General features: G+C 45.7%; 1 protein-coding gene across 1 annotated transcript in view; it reads left to right on the top strand.

The window, feature by feature from the left end:
- Positions 1–3,468: 3,468 nt before the first annotated feature.
- The window catches only part of ABCA4 (ATP binding cassette subfamily A member 4), a gene marked incomplete at both ends in the record, with an annotated part of 128,000 nt that continues 117,857 nt past the window's right edge, over positions 3,469–13,611 (top strand). Inside the window, 3 exons of the mRNA XM_079721379.1 lie at positions 3,469–3,534; positions 11,281–11,374; positions 12,807–12,948. Coding sequence (XP_079577505.1) covers positions 3,469–3,534; positions 11,281–11,374; positions 12,807–12,948 — 302 coding nt within the window. The remainder of the gene's footprint in view (positions 3,535–11,280; positions 11,375–12,806; positions 12,949–13,611) is intronic.

Below are 13,611 nucleotides of genomic sequence, written 5' to 3'. Positions count from 1 at the left end.
AAACTGTGCACAATTCGCAATCCACATGTAGGGTCCTAGCCCGAAACCACTGCATTCCTTACATTTATGTCACTTCTAGATTTACCCCAATCAATCAGTGTTATTTGTGATAATTATAAGAATAAAATACGAAGTTTTCAGCACCATTCTTGACTAGGCATATTCTCAGAGGTATCTGAGAAAACTAAGAACACAGCCTTTTATTTTGACATAATTTTTAAAAAACTGTAGTTACCTGGGGGGGAGCGGTGGTGGTGAGGGTGGGGTGGAGATCACACCTAAGTGTAGTTATAATATTTAAAGAGCCTCAGCGTCACCAGTCATTAGGAAAATGCAAGTCGAAACCGTAAGATACCATTTCATACCTGCTAGGATGGCTATTATAAAACAAAACAAAGCAAAACAGAAAATAGCAAGTGTTGGTGAGGATATGGAGAAATTGGGACCCTTGTGCACTACAGATGGAATGTAAAATGATTCAGCTATTATGGAAAACAGTCGTTCTTATGAAAATTAAATATATATTTACCATTTGATCCAGCAATTCCACTTCTGGGTACTTACACCCCCAAAAAAGTTGAAAGCAGAGACTTGAACAGATATTTGTGCACCTATGTTCATAGCAATATTATTCACAATAGCCAAAATATGGAAACAGTGCAAATAACTAGGGATCAATGAATGGGTAAGCAAAATGTGGTATATATAGACAATGAATATTATTTAGCCTTGAAAAGGGAAGGAATTCTAACATATGCTCCAACATGGATGAACCTTGAAGATTACACTAAATGAAATAAGCCAGACACAAAAAGAACACCATATTTGATTTATGTGGGTACCTACAGTAGTCAAGTTCATAGACACAGAAAGTAGAATGGTGCTTGGCAGGAGGAGGAGGGAATAGGGTTATTGTTTAATGGGTATAGAATTTCAGTTTGGTAAGATGAAAAATTTCTGGAAATGGATAGTAGTAATGGTTGTACGACAGTGTAAATGTACTTGGCACTACTGAACTATACACTTAAAAATGGTTAAAACGGTAAATTTTATGTCGTGTATATTTTGCCACGATAAAAAGAGGGTCAACATCAAAAAAACACTTGTGCAGGCAAGAACATCAGGTAGGGATAATGCCATTGGAGTATCATCAGTTGAATTGAACAAAGTGCTCATAGTTTAACTTTTTCTATTGTAACTCAAAGAAAAATAGAATATTTTTATACTATGACAGGACACAATTTACAAAGCTGATGTCTGATGACCACCACTATTTTTCTTCCCTTTGGGAATTTGGAAGGAGGCACATTTCTTCACCAGCTGTAGCTCCCCAGAGCAATCCCACATACTCTCCAACTTTGTCCTCCCTGGGAATCTACTTAATCAGTCCCAGGGCTTAACCTTCTGCTTATATGCTGATGATTCCCAAATCTATGTTTCCATCCCAGAACTGCCTGCTGAATATCTCCACTTAGATGTCGTCATGGGGACCTCAAAGTCAATATATCAAATCCGAGCCCGTCTTCTCTCCCACTTGTTCCTAATCCCCTGGCCCCTTCTCTGGCATTCTCCTCTCAGTTATGGGCACCACCACCTCACTATCCAGCCAGCCAAGCCCTAAACCCCAGTCATTCTAACTGACTTCTCCCTCCTCTTCATCACCCACTTCCAATAAGCCACCGGCCTGCTGTGTCTCCAGCCCCTCCCCTCTTACTGCCTTTGCTCAGGCCTCTGCTCCCCACCCCACCCCCACTCCGCTGCCAGAGTGAATTTACCACTCTTGGCAGCCACTGGATTAAAATCTGCAATAGCCTCCTGCACGATAAAACCCATATTCTGTAGCATGCAACAATGTCTTAGCGATTCTGCCCAGAGCCCTCTCCTGTTTGGGTGTGCCCTGCACCTGTGGGCCACTCAGAGATCACTTCATAGGTGCTCAGGAAATCTCAGTTGAGTCAATAATAATCATCAATTCATCAGTCTGGTCCCTGGCTCCCTTTCTAGCCTACTCTTTCAGCACTCCTCCATCCATACCCTCCACTCCAGCCTGCTTTACTTCTTGGTGTTTCCTTGGGCAGGATAAACTATTCCTGCCTCCCTATCTTTGCAGCGGGGTAAAATGACTTGTTTAGGAACCCAACGTTGTCATGTGTCACCCTGAGCAACGTATTTAACCCCACTAGACTTCAGGTTCCTTGCCTGTAAAACAGAGTAAATGCCTACCTCACAAAATTGTAGTAAGGATATAATGAGATAACATATGCAAAAGTGGTCTGTAAACCATAAAAATGGTATAAAATGTTATTTTGTAATTCATCAAAAGCTAGCTTTAATGCCGCCACTTCCAAGAAGCCTTTTTGATATCCTAAGCAGAAACCATCCTCCTCCTCTTGGAAACCCCACCATACATAGCCCGTATGCTCTCATGGATTCCATCACACTCCTTAACTTATCCAAGTTCATGTCTCATGTCTACAACCAGATCACAAACTCCATGAAGTCAGCATCCATTCCTACTCCATGGCTCTCCCTCCACCCTATCAAGGTCTCAAGTGTCTAGAGTCTTTCAAATAGAATCAACTTCTAAGATTTGAAGAGGTGGAGACTAAAAGTTCCTAGTGGTGAAGTAGCAGGAAGTCTTCTGTTTGCGATGCCCCTTGGGATCACGGATCCACCTCCAAATGACAAGTCCACCCACTGTGAGCTGGAATGACAGTAGCTGACCCACCCGCTGCCAGTCCCCAAGCCTGGACTGCGTTAGACATGGCTGGTCAGTCACAGGCCCTGTTCTGCTGAGCGTGGAGGGTTCCAGCAACTTTTCCAGCACAGCTCCAGGTAGCCATGACTAGTTGATCAATTTCAGCACAAGAGAGAAAAATCCTTTACCATCCACTAAGCTCAGAGATGCCTACAAATAGCTGGCCTAAAGTCACTACAGAGCAAGATAAAGGGTTATAAAAAGGGAAGGATGACTTCAGATCTGGCATGTGGGCTAGTTGGGCTTTAAAGTAGATGTCAATCCCTGGGTGCTGGCTCAGGGCAGGCTATGTCAGAGGACACGGCCCGCACTATATTTATGCACAGAGATTTTGTCCCGAACTGAAAGATCGAAGATTCCCAAAGGCATCCCCTTCAGGAACCCCAGAAACCCCTTTGATGGGGGAGGGAGCCTGAGGGTCTTGGTTTCCCACGAAATGGCCCCACCTCGGTTCACTTAGTGCTCAGCCACTCATGTCTTCCTAAAAAGGTGCCAACGGAGTGTCAGCCTATTTTCCTCCACAAAGGGATTACGTGTAATTAAAAGGGATTATGCTTTGAAGGAAGAAACTAGCCTTTAATCAGCCAGAGAAGGACACAGCAGCCTGAGCTGGAGGTGCTCTGGGCGCCATGTATGCCTGTTGCTGCCTGTGAGCCTCAGCCGTAGACAGAGGGCTAGGAGTGGTCTCCTGGTCTTCCGTGGTCAACAGCATGGGCTTTGCCAGACAGATCAAGCTTCTGCTCTGGAAGAACTGGACGCTGCGGAAAAGGCAAAAGGTAACAGGTGCAGCTTGTGGTCTCAAACTGAGGAGGTGTGGAGCAAATAGACAGTGGAGAGAGTGGGTGGGGTGGGAGTGGGTAAAGTGAGTAGCCAATGGGCTGGTTGCCATTTATCACTGAAGCAGCAGGTAACTGTCTGGCTCCTCTGTGAGCCTCTCTGACAAATGTCCTTCACAGGAAGATGTGCTTCTCTGTCCTGAGGTAGCTGCCTTCCACCTACAGCCCAGCACAGCCATATTATAAAGTCTGCTTTTGCCTGCCCTGAACATGAATCCATTGCCTGCCCATCCCTCCCCTGCCCCTGGTTTTTAAACCTGCTCCTCTGTCCACATGCCCTTGTGCAGCCATACTGTGTGGCAGGAAGAGCCCTAAGTCCTGAAGATCAGGCTCAAAGGAAAACCATGCTAAGAGCTTTCCAATCCAATGATACTATGTTTCATTGGTTCTACAAAGCACACTGGTTTTTCACATTTCTGAAACTGGACGGCAGCTCACAATCAAGTGACACATTCTTAGTGTGCAAAAAATAACAGTGCATCTAACAATTGATGGTGTCTTAGATTCAATGAGATATCTTATCAACAACCACAGACGTTTACTGAGACTTCCAGTGAGCACACATGGGACTGGGCTGGACCAAGGACTTAAAAGACACAGATCCTACACACTTTGAGTCTGGCTGTGAGAACCCAAAATATGTTTTGAGACCAAGAGCAAGAAAAAGGAACATAGGCCAAATATCCCTTGAGAACAGGCAAGAGCCACAGGAGATCAGGGATCCCAGGGGTATACATGTAAATCTGACTGGCCTTTGTAATTTTTTCTAAGAAAGGGTAAAGAGTGAATTTATAACTATAAAGAAATAATGCACATTGCTATGGCCTCAGGGGCATGGCAATGCCAGATGACTAAAGGAGCCGAGAGAAGGTGAAGGGGGGAGGATTGAGGGGTGGGCAGGGTTGGGATTAGAGGGAGCCAGGCAAGGCAGGAGAGCTTGGAAGGAGACAGGGAGGAAGACGGGCTGTAGGGAAGAAGAGAACAGATCTGTTCCAAGCTTCGATTCAGAGTGGGTTTGTGTGGGCAGGACAGGGTTTTTGTGGGCGTTGGAAAGAAGGTTAGAGAGGGAAGGGGGCCAACAGGTGGAACATCTGAAGACCTATGATGAGTGTCTCAGTCAGGGTCCAGTCAGAGGCACTCTAATACAAGGAGGTGTTAGCTAGTACAAAGCTGGTAACTGAGGATGTAACAGAACTCCAGGATGACATGGAGGTAGCAATTGCAGGATGCAGCTACCACCCCTAGAGCTGAGAGAACCAAAGGGAGAAAGCGGAATACAGAGGAGAAGAACACAGAGGAGATGTGAGCAGAGGTGGAACTCAGCCCTGTGAGTAATGGATGCAATGAGACTGCTGCTGGGGTCTCTGAGACCAGTCTTAGGCCCAGACCCAGGAGGAAGAAGCCCTGGCTGGCAAGAGGGTTTGGGACTGAGGTAGAATAGCTTAATAACTGGCATGAAAGGGAGCAGCAAGGGACACAATCCAACCATGTGCACAGATGATCCTTCCCACTTGTATGGCTTGGGCAGGACTTAGGGAGGCTGGAGGGGAAAGACAAGTTAGGAACCCCTCCTACTGGGAGACACCAGTGTCCTCAGGCTGCTTTCCTTTGTCAAAACTGGTGTGATTTTCAAATTAGCACTGAAGTTATTTGCTATCCCAGGAGCCAAGTGCTAAGGGTAATCAGAGACTCAATCTCTTATTTCCGGGAGCTTCCTTTCTAGAATGCAAATAGGCCAAATTGAAACAGGCTCATTACTAAATTTGTTCACTTATTCATTTAATAACATTTGTTATTAAAGGAACCTTCAATTAACAAATACTTAATAATTGCCAGGCACTGTGCCAGGTGCTGGGTACACAGTGACCAACAAGATAATCACGGTCCCTGCCTGCATGATGCTTATAATCTATGGGATGCTGAGAAATTAACATTCTCACTCAATTTGACTCTCAATGTGCTCTTCATGGTCCTCAAAAAATGTACCCAAGGACTACAGCTGCTGGCCTGAAATGATTCCATTCCTATGGCAAAGCATGTTGACGTTACAGAGAATAATCCTATTTTCAGTCACAGGTTTTGGCTCAGAGGCCCTCAAAGTCTCTGCTACCTTTTGCTGGTGTTGGTAGGTGGCCCCTGTTCAGGGACTCTGTCTTCTCCAGTGTGCTTCCTAGGGGAGCACATTGCCAGCCCCTCTGCAGCGAGACGGGGCCTTTCAGGGTGAGGACCTTGACTGCGGGAATCTCCCAGGAAGCACCTAATTGGGGCTGACATTTGTATGATGACATCCTGATGGCCTGGAAATTGAGGTCTCTGTCTGGTGTGCCTCCAGCTAGCTTCCCCTCTGCTCCCACATTCCGGAAATTTCCAGGATGTCTGGGTATGATGGAGATACCCCACAGCCCCTAAAAGCTCTGATAGGGATGTGTGGCTCCTTCTGTAAACTTTTGAAGCTGCCTGTAAACTTTCTGGAAGCTTCTGCCTTCACAAAATGGTGACTCTAAGAAAGAAAAATACAATACACGCAGCCCATAACTCAGCTCCTAGGTTTTTAATTCCTCAAACTTTCATGGTTTTTGATGTTTACTGTTGTGAGCAGAGCAGGAGCAAAAACCAGATACCAAATTTCCCCATTCCTACTCTCTTTATCACTAAGAGCCTAAATGAAAGTCTTCAGATCTCTGCTTTCCTCCCTCCCTTTTTTTCTTCCTCTGTTGACATTATTAAGTATTACTAAGTGCCTGGCATTGCACTAAGTATCACCTCATTTAACCCTCACCTCAATTCCATGAGAGAGCTACCGCTATTATCTGCCATGGGTACTGATGAAGTCGTTGAGGCTTCAGCTGTTAGTGACTGGTGGGGCTGGATCCAGGACTCCAGGACAGGCAGACACGTCAGTTACCCCATACTGTCCCCATGTATAAAGCCTCGTCTAATAAGCTGGTCAGGAAGACCACAAAGATAGGGTGACTGTATAATTTATCATCCAATCCAGGGTAGTTTTAAAAGTGAAAGGAGGCACTATTAATAATAATAGTAATAATTAATAATTGCACCAGCACAATAATTGTAAACTGATACTGGACCTGGCAAAACCGGGCTGTATGTTCACCCTCTACGTCCTATATAGCCAGGTGAGTTAGACAGCCCCTGCCCTCATGGAATACAGAGCCAGGTGGAAGCAGGTGTCTGTGCACAACTGCTGAGCAGAAAACCATGTGCAACTGTGGAGTAGAAGGAAGCTTGGGGTGGGGGATGAGGATGAGCTCTGGGAGCTCAGAAGAGAGACTGGGGTTGGCAGGAGTAAGAGAAGCCTCCACAAGGAGTTCGTTCCCAGAACAGGCGTTTCCAGAGATAAGACCTCTCCCACTGGTGGGGACAAATACATGTGTGCCCACATTTCGATGGGTCAGGCTTACAAAGACCATTAGATGTATCTCTTGCCCCTTAGAGCCCATAGTCTAGGGCCCCTTGGTGTCATCTCCCTGGTCCCAGCTTCCATATCAGGGCAGGATATTTGGGGAAGCCTAAGGATTCATGTGAGTACAGGGCTTATCATTTCTCGGACCCCAGACCTGGACATCTGGTACCGCTGTGACCTTTGACTTGGGGACCAGAATTAGGTGAGGAAAACCTGGCAGGTGTGGAGAAGCTGGGCAGCCAGCTCCAAGCCTTCCCAGGTCCTGGGTCCTATTCATCCAGGCTAAGAACCCCGTTTGGGCTCTCGGTGCAGAAGGGAGAATCCTGCAGCTCATTTCAAAACTTGGCCACCCGCTTTCAAATTGAAAACAGAGTAGGAGGGAAGAAAACCTAACTGGCCAAGATTTAAAACAACAAGCACGACTCTGCCCTTCCTTGTGACCCCTCCTCCCCTAAGTAGGTTGAGTGGTAAAGAGAGGGGGAGGGGAGGGAAAAAAGAAAAGGGAACAAGGAAATACCAGTTTGGAAAAAAAAAATTTCCACCGGCCCCTTCTGAGCTTCGGCTGGGCTTAATTAAAGTTACAGACATGTTTAAAGAGAAGGGGTGTGGGGAGTCAGAGCTGCTCTGAAAACATGTTTTTAATTACGCTGTGGAATTTCTCCCTAGGGTATGCCTGTGCACAGTTGAGCATCAAGGACAAAGATGCCGCTCTGGGGTTGGGGTGCTGAGTCCACAATTCTGGGGGAGGGAGAAGAGGTTGTTGTGAGGACGTGCCGGGCTAGAAGGGCTAGAAAAGAATTGCTGGTGGTCTTTGTGCAGGGAGTGAAGTGTGAAATGCAGCCCTTCCAAAACAGATGCTTGCAGAGTTGGAGCAGTAACACTGACTTCTCAAAAAATGCTTTCACAGATTACCAACCACTACCTGTGCCAGTGGTTCTCAGCCCCGGCTGCACATTGGAACTACCTGAGAAGTGTTAAAAAACAAACAAAAGACACCGAGCTGATGTCCCACGGCCAGGCATCCTGGTGTAATTGATGTGGGGCATGGCCCAAACTCCCCACAGGATTCCTGCCTGCAGCTGCGTGAGAACCGCAGACCTAGGTCAACGAAGCTGATCATTGGAGAGGCAGGGACTATAGGCAGAAAACAGCAGCCCTAATTCAGAGATATGGTGAAGAGGCACACCTGCAAATCTGTACTAGTCCTAGCACTAGGCAAAGGATGAAGGAGGAAAGGAAAATTCTGATCTGGTCTCCTCCTGATGGGTGGACTTCCAAAGCCCAGATACTTCAAAAATACAAGAGTGAGTGAGTGAGTGGGTGAGTAGATGAGAGAGTGTGTGACTCACATGGCAAAGAGGGATGAGATGCACTAGCTTAAGTTTAGGAATTTTATCCATGGGACAGGTAAGACAGGCTGGCTGACCCTCCCATGGTCCAAGGTCCTCTAACATATGGAGTAGGGGACAGTGTGTGGTTAGTTTTCTCAGGAAGCCCCATGTTTCCAAATGGACAACTGAGCAGTTCTGACTCCAGAAAGGGAGAAAAGGAGGAAACATGAATGTGAGTGGAGGGCAGACCTAGGAGTTGCAGATAATTTTAATTATAACTCCTTGCTCTTCAGACTTTATAATGTGCTGTCACCTACAATGTCCTTGCGACCCTTGTGAGAAGTGAGGGTCAATAATAAATGGCTCACGTTGATAGAATATTACCATGTGCCAGACTCTGCTTTAGATGTTTTACACAGTGAACTCATTTCATCCTCACAGCTGCTCTGAGAGGTAGGTCCTGATATCACCCCCATTTTACAGAAGAGACCCTGAGGCATGGAGAGGTAGAATGGGTTACCCAAGGTTGTACAGCTAATAGGGAGTGAAGTTGGCTAAGAACCCCTGGTATTGACACACTCTTAACCCTCAGTATAAGCTGTAGGACAAAATAGTCCCATTTCACAGATGAGAAAACTGAGACTTGGGGATTAAGCAAGCCCCAAAGTGACTCCTAACCTAGCTCTTCCCATTCCCAAATCAACATCAATGTCTCATACACCAGACAATTCCCAGATAGATACTGCTCCATGGAAGGTGGCTGACTTACTAGATAGGAAGCCAGTTTTGCAAGCATTTGTCTTAAGGAAGAGTCAAATGTGTGGAATCTGGACTGGTCGTCTCATTTCCTTGGTGAGGACACCACAAATAAGTTTTGGTTTCATTGTTTGCATCTATCACTCACATTGCTATCTTGTGGAACTTGCTCCCCGACCTTGCCCACTGACAGGGCGACCTGGGATGGAAGGCGTGAAGCCAGCATACATGTCCCTGGGAGAAACAGTTTGTTAAGTCTGCAAACGGTTGTTTACCTAAGCCTCTAGTCACCTCCAGCTTTCCAGAGAAACCTCCTAGACCAGTCTTGACAGAGACTCACTCATTCCACCAATATTTACTGGGCACTTATTATAAGCTTGGCCCTGTGTTGGGTGTAGTGACAAGAATAGATGTGGTCCCTGTCCTCAGGAAGCTTATAGCTAGTGAGGGGTCCACCTTCATGAAGGAGTAATGACTCTGAAGTATGAAGAGTGATAAAACAGGGGAAGTGCGCTGCTGTGGGAACAGCTGTGCTGGCTAGTACCCAGCAAAGATGGATGAAGCTGTTAACAGTGAGATAGGGTCACCGGGGACAGTCTTTACTCTTCCTCCCTTGACTTGCATGACCTGGGGGGACTGCCAACATTTCTATGGCTATCAAGTATGCTTGGGGTCAGTCCTCTTAACACGGGATGGGACTTGTCCAATACTGGTGTTTTGCCATTTTCGGGGAGAATATGTGCCTTAAGGAAAAATCTTCTATTCTTTCTTCTTCCTATAATGTTTTTGTGAATTTTTCCTCTAAAACATCCTCCTTAGACATATTTTGGATAAAACATTTTGTAAAACGTTACAACTGCATAATCACCACCTACCCTGAACATCTTTTGCTTTTTCTTCAGTGTATTATCTTTTTACCCTCTTTGACTTATATTATGATTTTAATAATTCAGTTGCCAGCAGACCTCACCAACAGAAAAGGAACAAAGATTTATTGAGCACCTGCTATGGTGTCCACTACTTTGCTGAGAGTTTAAGTACATTTCTTTGGAAGGAACAACAAAGGGTTAAATTTAAAACCATGCGAATAGCCCCTAGCAGATCTATATATACTTACATTTCTATTCTTAGCCATCTGCCTTAATTCTCCTTTAAATCTTATGAGTTTCCTTCCTAAGGTCTCTAGAATGGGGGTTGGGTAGAAGAACTATTACATTCCCCTATACATACCCGCCCACCCTCCCCCCAGTAATCCCACACCTCCAACCATACCCTCATGTGCAATGCCTCAGGGTGTGGGCTGCAGCAACCAACTTGTTCTTCCTTTGGAGTCAAGAGTCCTTAAACTCTAAATTGAACCTAAATTTAAATACCTACTTTCAATTGTATGTTGGTATCAGCAACCTCTTCCAGTATTATAAAATCCTGCGGCGGCATAAGTTTAAGCAACAAGAAATTGTTGAAGGAAAACGTTGGTATACCCAGATTTCTGGGTTTGACTTTGCTATGGATCACAGTAGTTCACAGAGGCATTTGCACCTTCATTCATACATTCATTCAGTGACCACATATGCAAAGTCTAGCAGCGCTAGAAGAAGACAGGGCCGGTGTGTGTGTGGGAGTGGGGGGAATGTGGAAGAACACTGAGCCGGGAGACAGGAGGCTGGATTTTGGTTCCAATACTGTCACTGCTGATGAGACACTGCACAGGTCACCTGCCCTTCCTGGGCCTCTGTTTTCTCATTTGCAGAAGGAGAGGTTACAAGGAGACCTTTACTACCTGCAGCATCAGCATTACCTGTGAGCTTGTTAGACATGTGAGATCTTTTGGGGTCTTACAGAATCAGAATTTGCATTCATGTGCACAGCAACGTCCAAAAACATTGAAGGGCATATCTTGATGACCTTTGACGAAAGTACTGTGCTAAGGCAGTTTTCTAAAATAGAGGCAGAATGGAACCCAGAGGGACACCAAGTCTTGTTAGTCTAATATATCAAAGTAGAGGCAGTATGGGAGATGGGATTTTAAAAAAAGGAAGTCCTTTAGGTAAATATACCACAACCAAAGTCCTATTGCATAGACAGGCACTGAAATGAAGTATGTCTGCTTTGGGTATGTTTCCTGTAATCTCTTAGCATCACTGGTCTTTCTCTCTTTTTGTTTTGTTTTCCCAGATTCGCTTTGCGGTGGAACTTGTGTGGCCTTTATCTTTATTTCTGGTCCTGATCTGGTTAAGGAATGTCAACCCACTCTACAGCCAACATGAATGTAAGCATAATGGGGTGAGGGCAGGGGGAGCCTTGGCAGGCCTGGAGGTCCTATCCATTTGTTTAGAAAGGTTTTGGGGGCTGGGGGTGCCAGGATCTGATCTGCTTATCATCATTTTATGCCTACGATGCAGAAAACAGAGATTCATCGGCGTTATGCAAACTAACTTTTAAATCCTACACATTCTGTGCAAATACTTAACACGTGGTTACTGAAGAATTGTGTAATTATTTTTTATTTCGTTGTTTTTTTCCTATACCTAAACTCTTCCTAACTTCAAAGGGAGCAGATTATAGATGAGTTCTTTGAAATATTTTGGAGACAGTTCAGAGATATGTTAGACATGTTGCTAAAGAAAAATGAGAAGGGACAAAAAATAGTATATTAATAATATAGTATTTCTTGGACCCCAGAGGTATCCTGGGACCGAAGATGAGCCTGTAAGACTCCAAGAGTCTTTTATACTATGCCCCTCAGAGAAAGCCTTCATCTGGTTTCTGGCCAGGATGACATCTTCTGGCTCTAGACAGCTGATGTGAGGGCCTCAGGAGTTACACACAGCTGCTCAGTCCCCTATTCTTGCTCCTCAAACTCTTGTTTTTAAGTTTCAGGCCCCAAGTTCTGACTCAGCCTTCTGCGCATCAAACTCTTGCCTCTTTACCTCACCCCCCAAGGAGCCTATAACCTGTGCCTGGGCCCCCTCTTGCATGCTTGGGGGTAGATGCTCAGTACATAGTTGTGGAAGGAATAGATGGACCTCTTCTCCTCCTCAAGCATCAGCAACTCGCGGAGGCTTCTTGCACTAACATCCCTCTGCCTCTCCCCATCCCCCCACCAAAATGATGTGCTTCTCCTCTGTTCCCCCTTCACACTTCTGTCCATGCCTCTATTAAGACATTTGTCCATCTCTCCACCACACTGGGAGCTTGAGAGAAGAGACCCTGTCTCCAGCACTCTGCACAGGGCCTGGCATATATTAGATGCTCCTGCTTCTTTTTTTATTTTTTATTTTTTAACAAATTTATTTATTTATTTTATTTTTAGCTGCGTTGGGTCTTTGTTGTGGTGTGCGGGCTTTTCATTGCTGTGGCTTCTCTTGTTGCACAACATGGGCTCTAGGCGCACGGACTTCAGTAGTTGTGTCTCCCGGGCTCTGGAGCTCAGGCTCAGTAGTTGCGGCGCACGGGCTTAGTTGCTCCGCAGCATGTGGGAGCTTCCCAGACCAGGGATTGAACCCGTGTCCCCTGCATTGGCAGGCGGATTCTTAACCAATGCGCCACCAGGGAAGTCCCGCCCCTGCTTCTTAAATGTTGGTGAATGAAGGAAAGCACCAGAAGGGCAGGGGTCCTTCCTGCAGAGGCTCTAGATCCTAGGGCCTGCATCCTACTTAGTGTTAATGACTAACTCCTTGTCTTCATTTCCTGTCTTAAAGGCCATTTTCCCAACAAGGCGATGCCCTCAGCAGGAATGTTGCCATGGCTCCAGGGAATTTTCTGCAATGTGAACAATCCTTGTTTTCAAAGTCCCACCCCGGGAGAATCTCCTGGAATTGTGTCAAACTATAACAACTCTATGTAAGTGTTGAGATTCCCACCATACCAGGAGGAAGCTGTGCACCCTTTATTCTCATCTTGCCCTGGAGTTCATGTGTGAGCACACAGAGCATGTGATGCTGAATGAGTGTTTTTGTGGTTTGCTGAAGCCTTAAACTCAACGGAGCAGGGCCTGTTTCCTCTCTGGAGCGTTCTATCAGCTGTCAGGACACTTGAGGAAAAGGCTTCAAACTAAGGCCACATAACACAATTTCTTGGTCCATATATCCCCAAGATGTGACTTGGAGTCTAATTTCAGCCCCCTGCTGAGATGTGTCCACTGCCTCCAGGTCATTTACCTTCTTGGATGGAGTCACTGGATGAAAAAAACTCAGTTCCCCTTCTGTTTCCTTACATCGCTCTCCACGCTGGATCGATTCTGAGAGATCCCTGTTCCTTTAAAAGCCTTCTTGGACATCTAAAGGCTAAGAAAAATGTCAGGGAACCTTTTGAGGGTGAATGAAATCAAGTTTACAAGGTGAAGTTTGCTTCTTGGAAGACAAAGACAATTTCCAAATCCTCTGTCATAAATGCCATCAGTTCCCTTGGTTGGCAAAATCTTAGTATACTGCTTGAGAGCAGAAGTTCTTAACCTGTGGGGCTGACGACCATTCCGAGAATCTGATGAAAACTGATGGCCCCTCT

The sequence above is a fragment of the Hyperoodon ampullatus genome, assembly GCF_949752795.1.
Source record: "Hyperoodon ampullatus genome assembly, chromosome: 2".
NCBI classification, from domain to species: Eukaryota; Metazoa; Chordata; class Mammalia; order Artiodactyla; family Ziphiidae; genus Hyperoodon; species Hyperoodon ampullatus.
The sequence above is the reverse complement of the archived record's forward strand: the minus strand, read 5'-3'. Positions and strand labels throughout refer to the sequence as shown.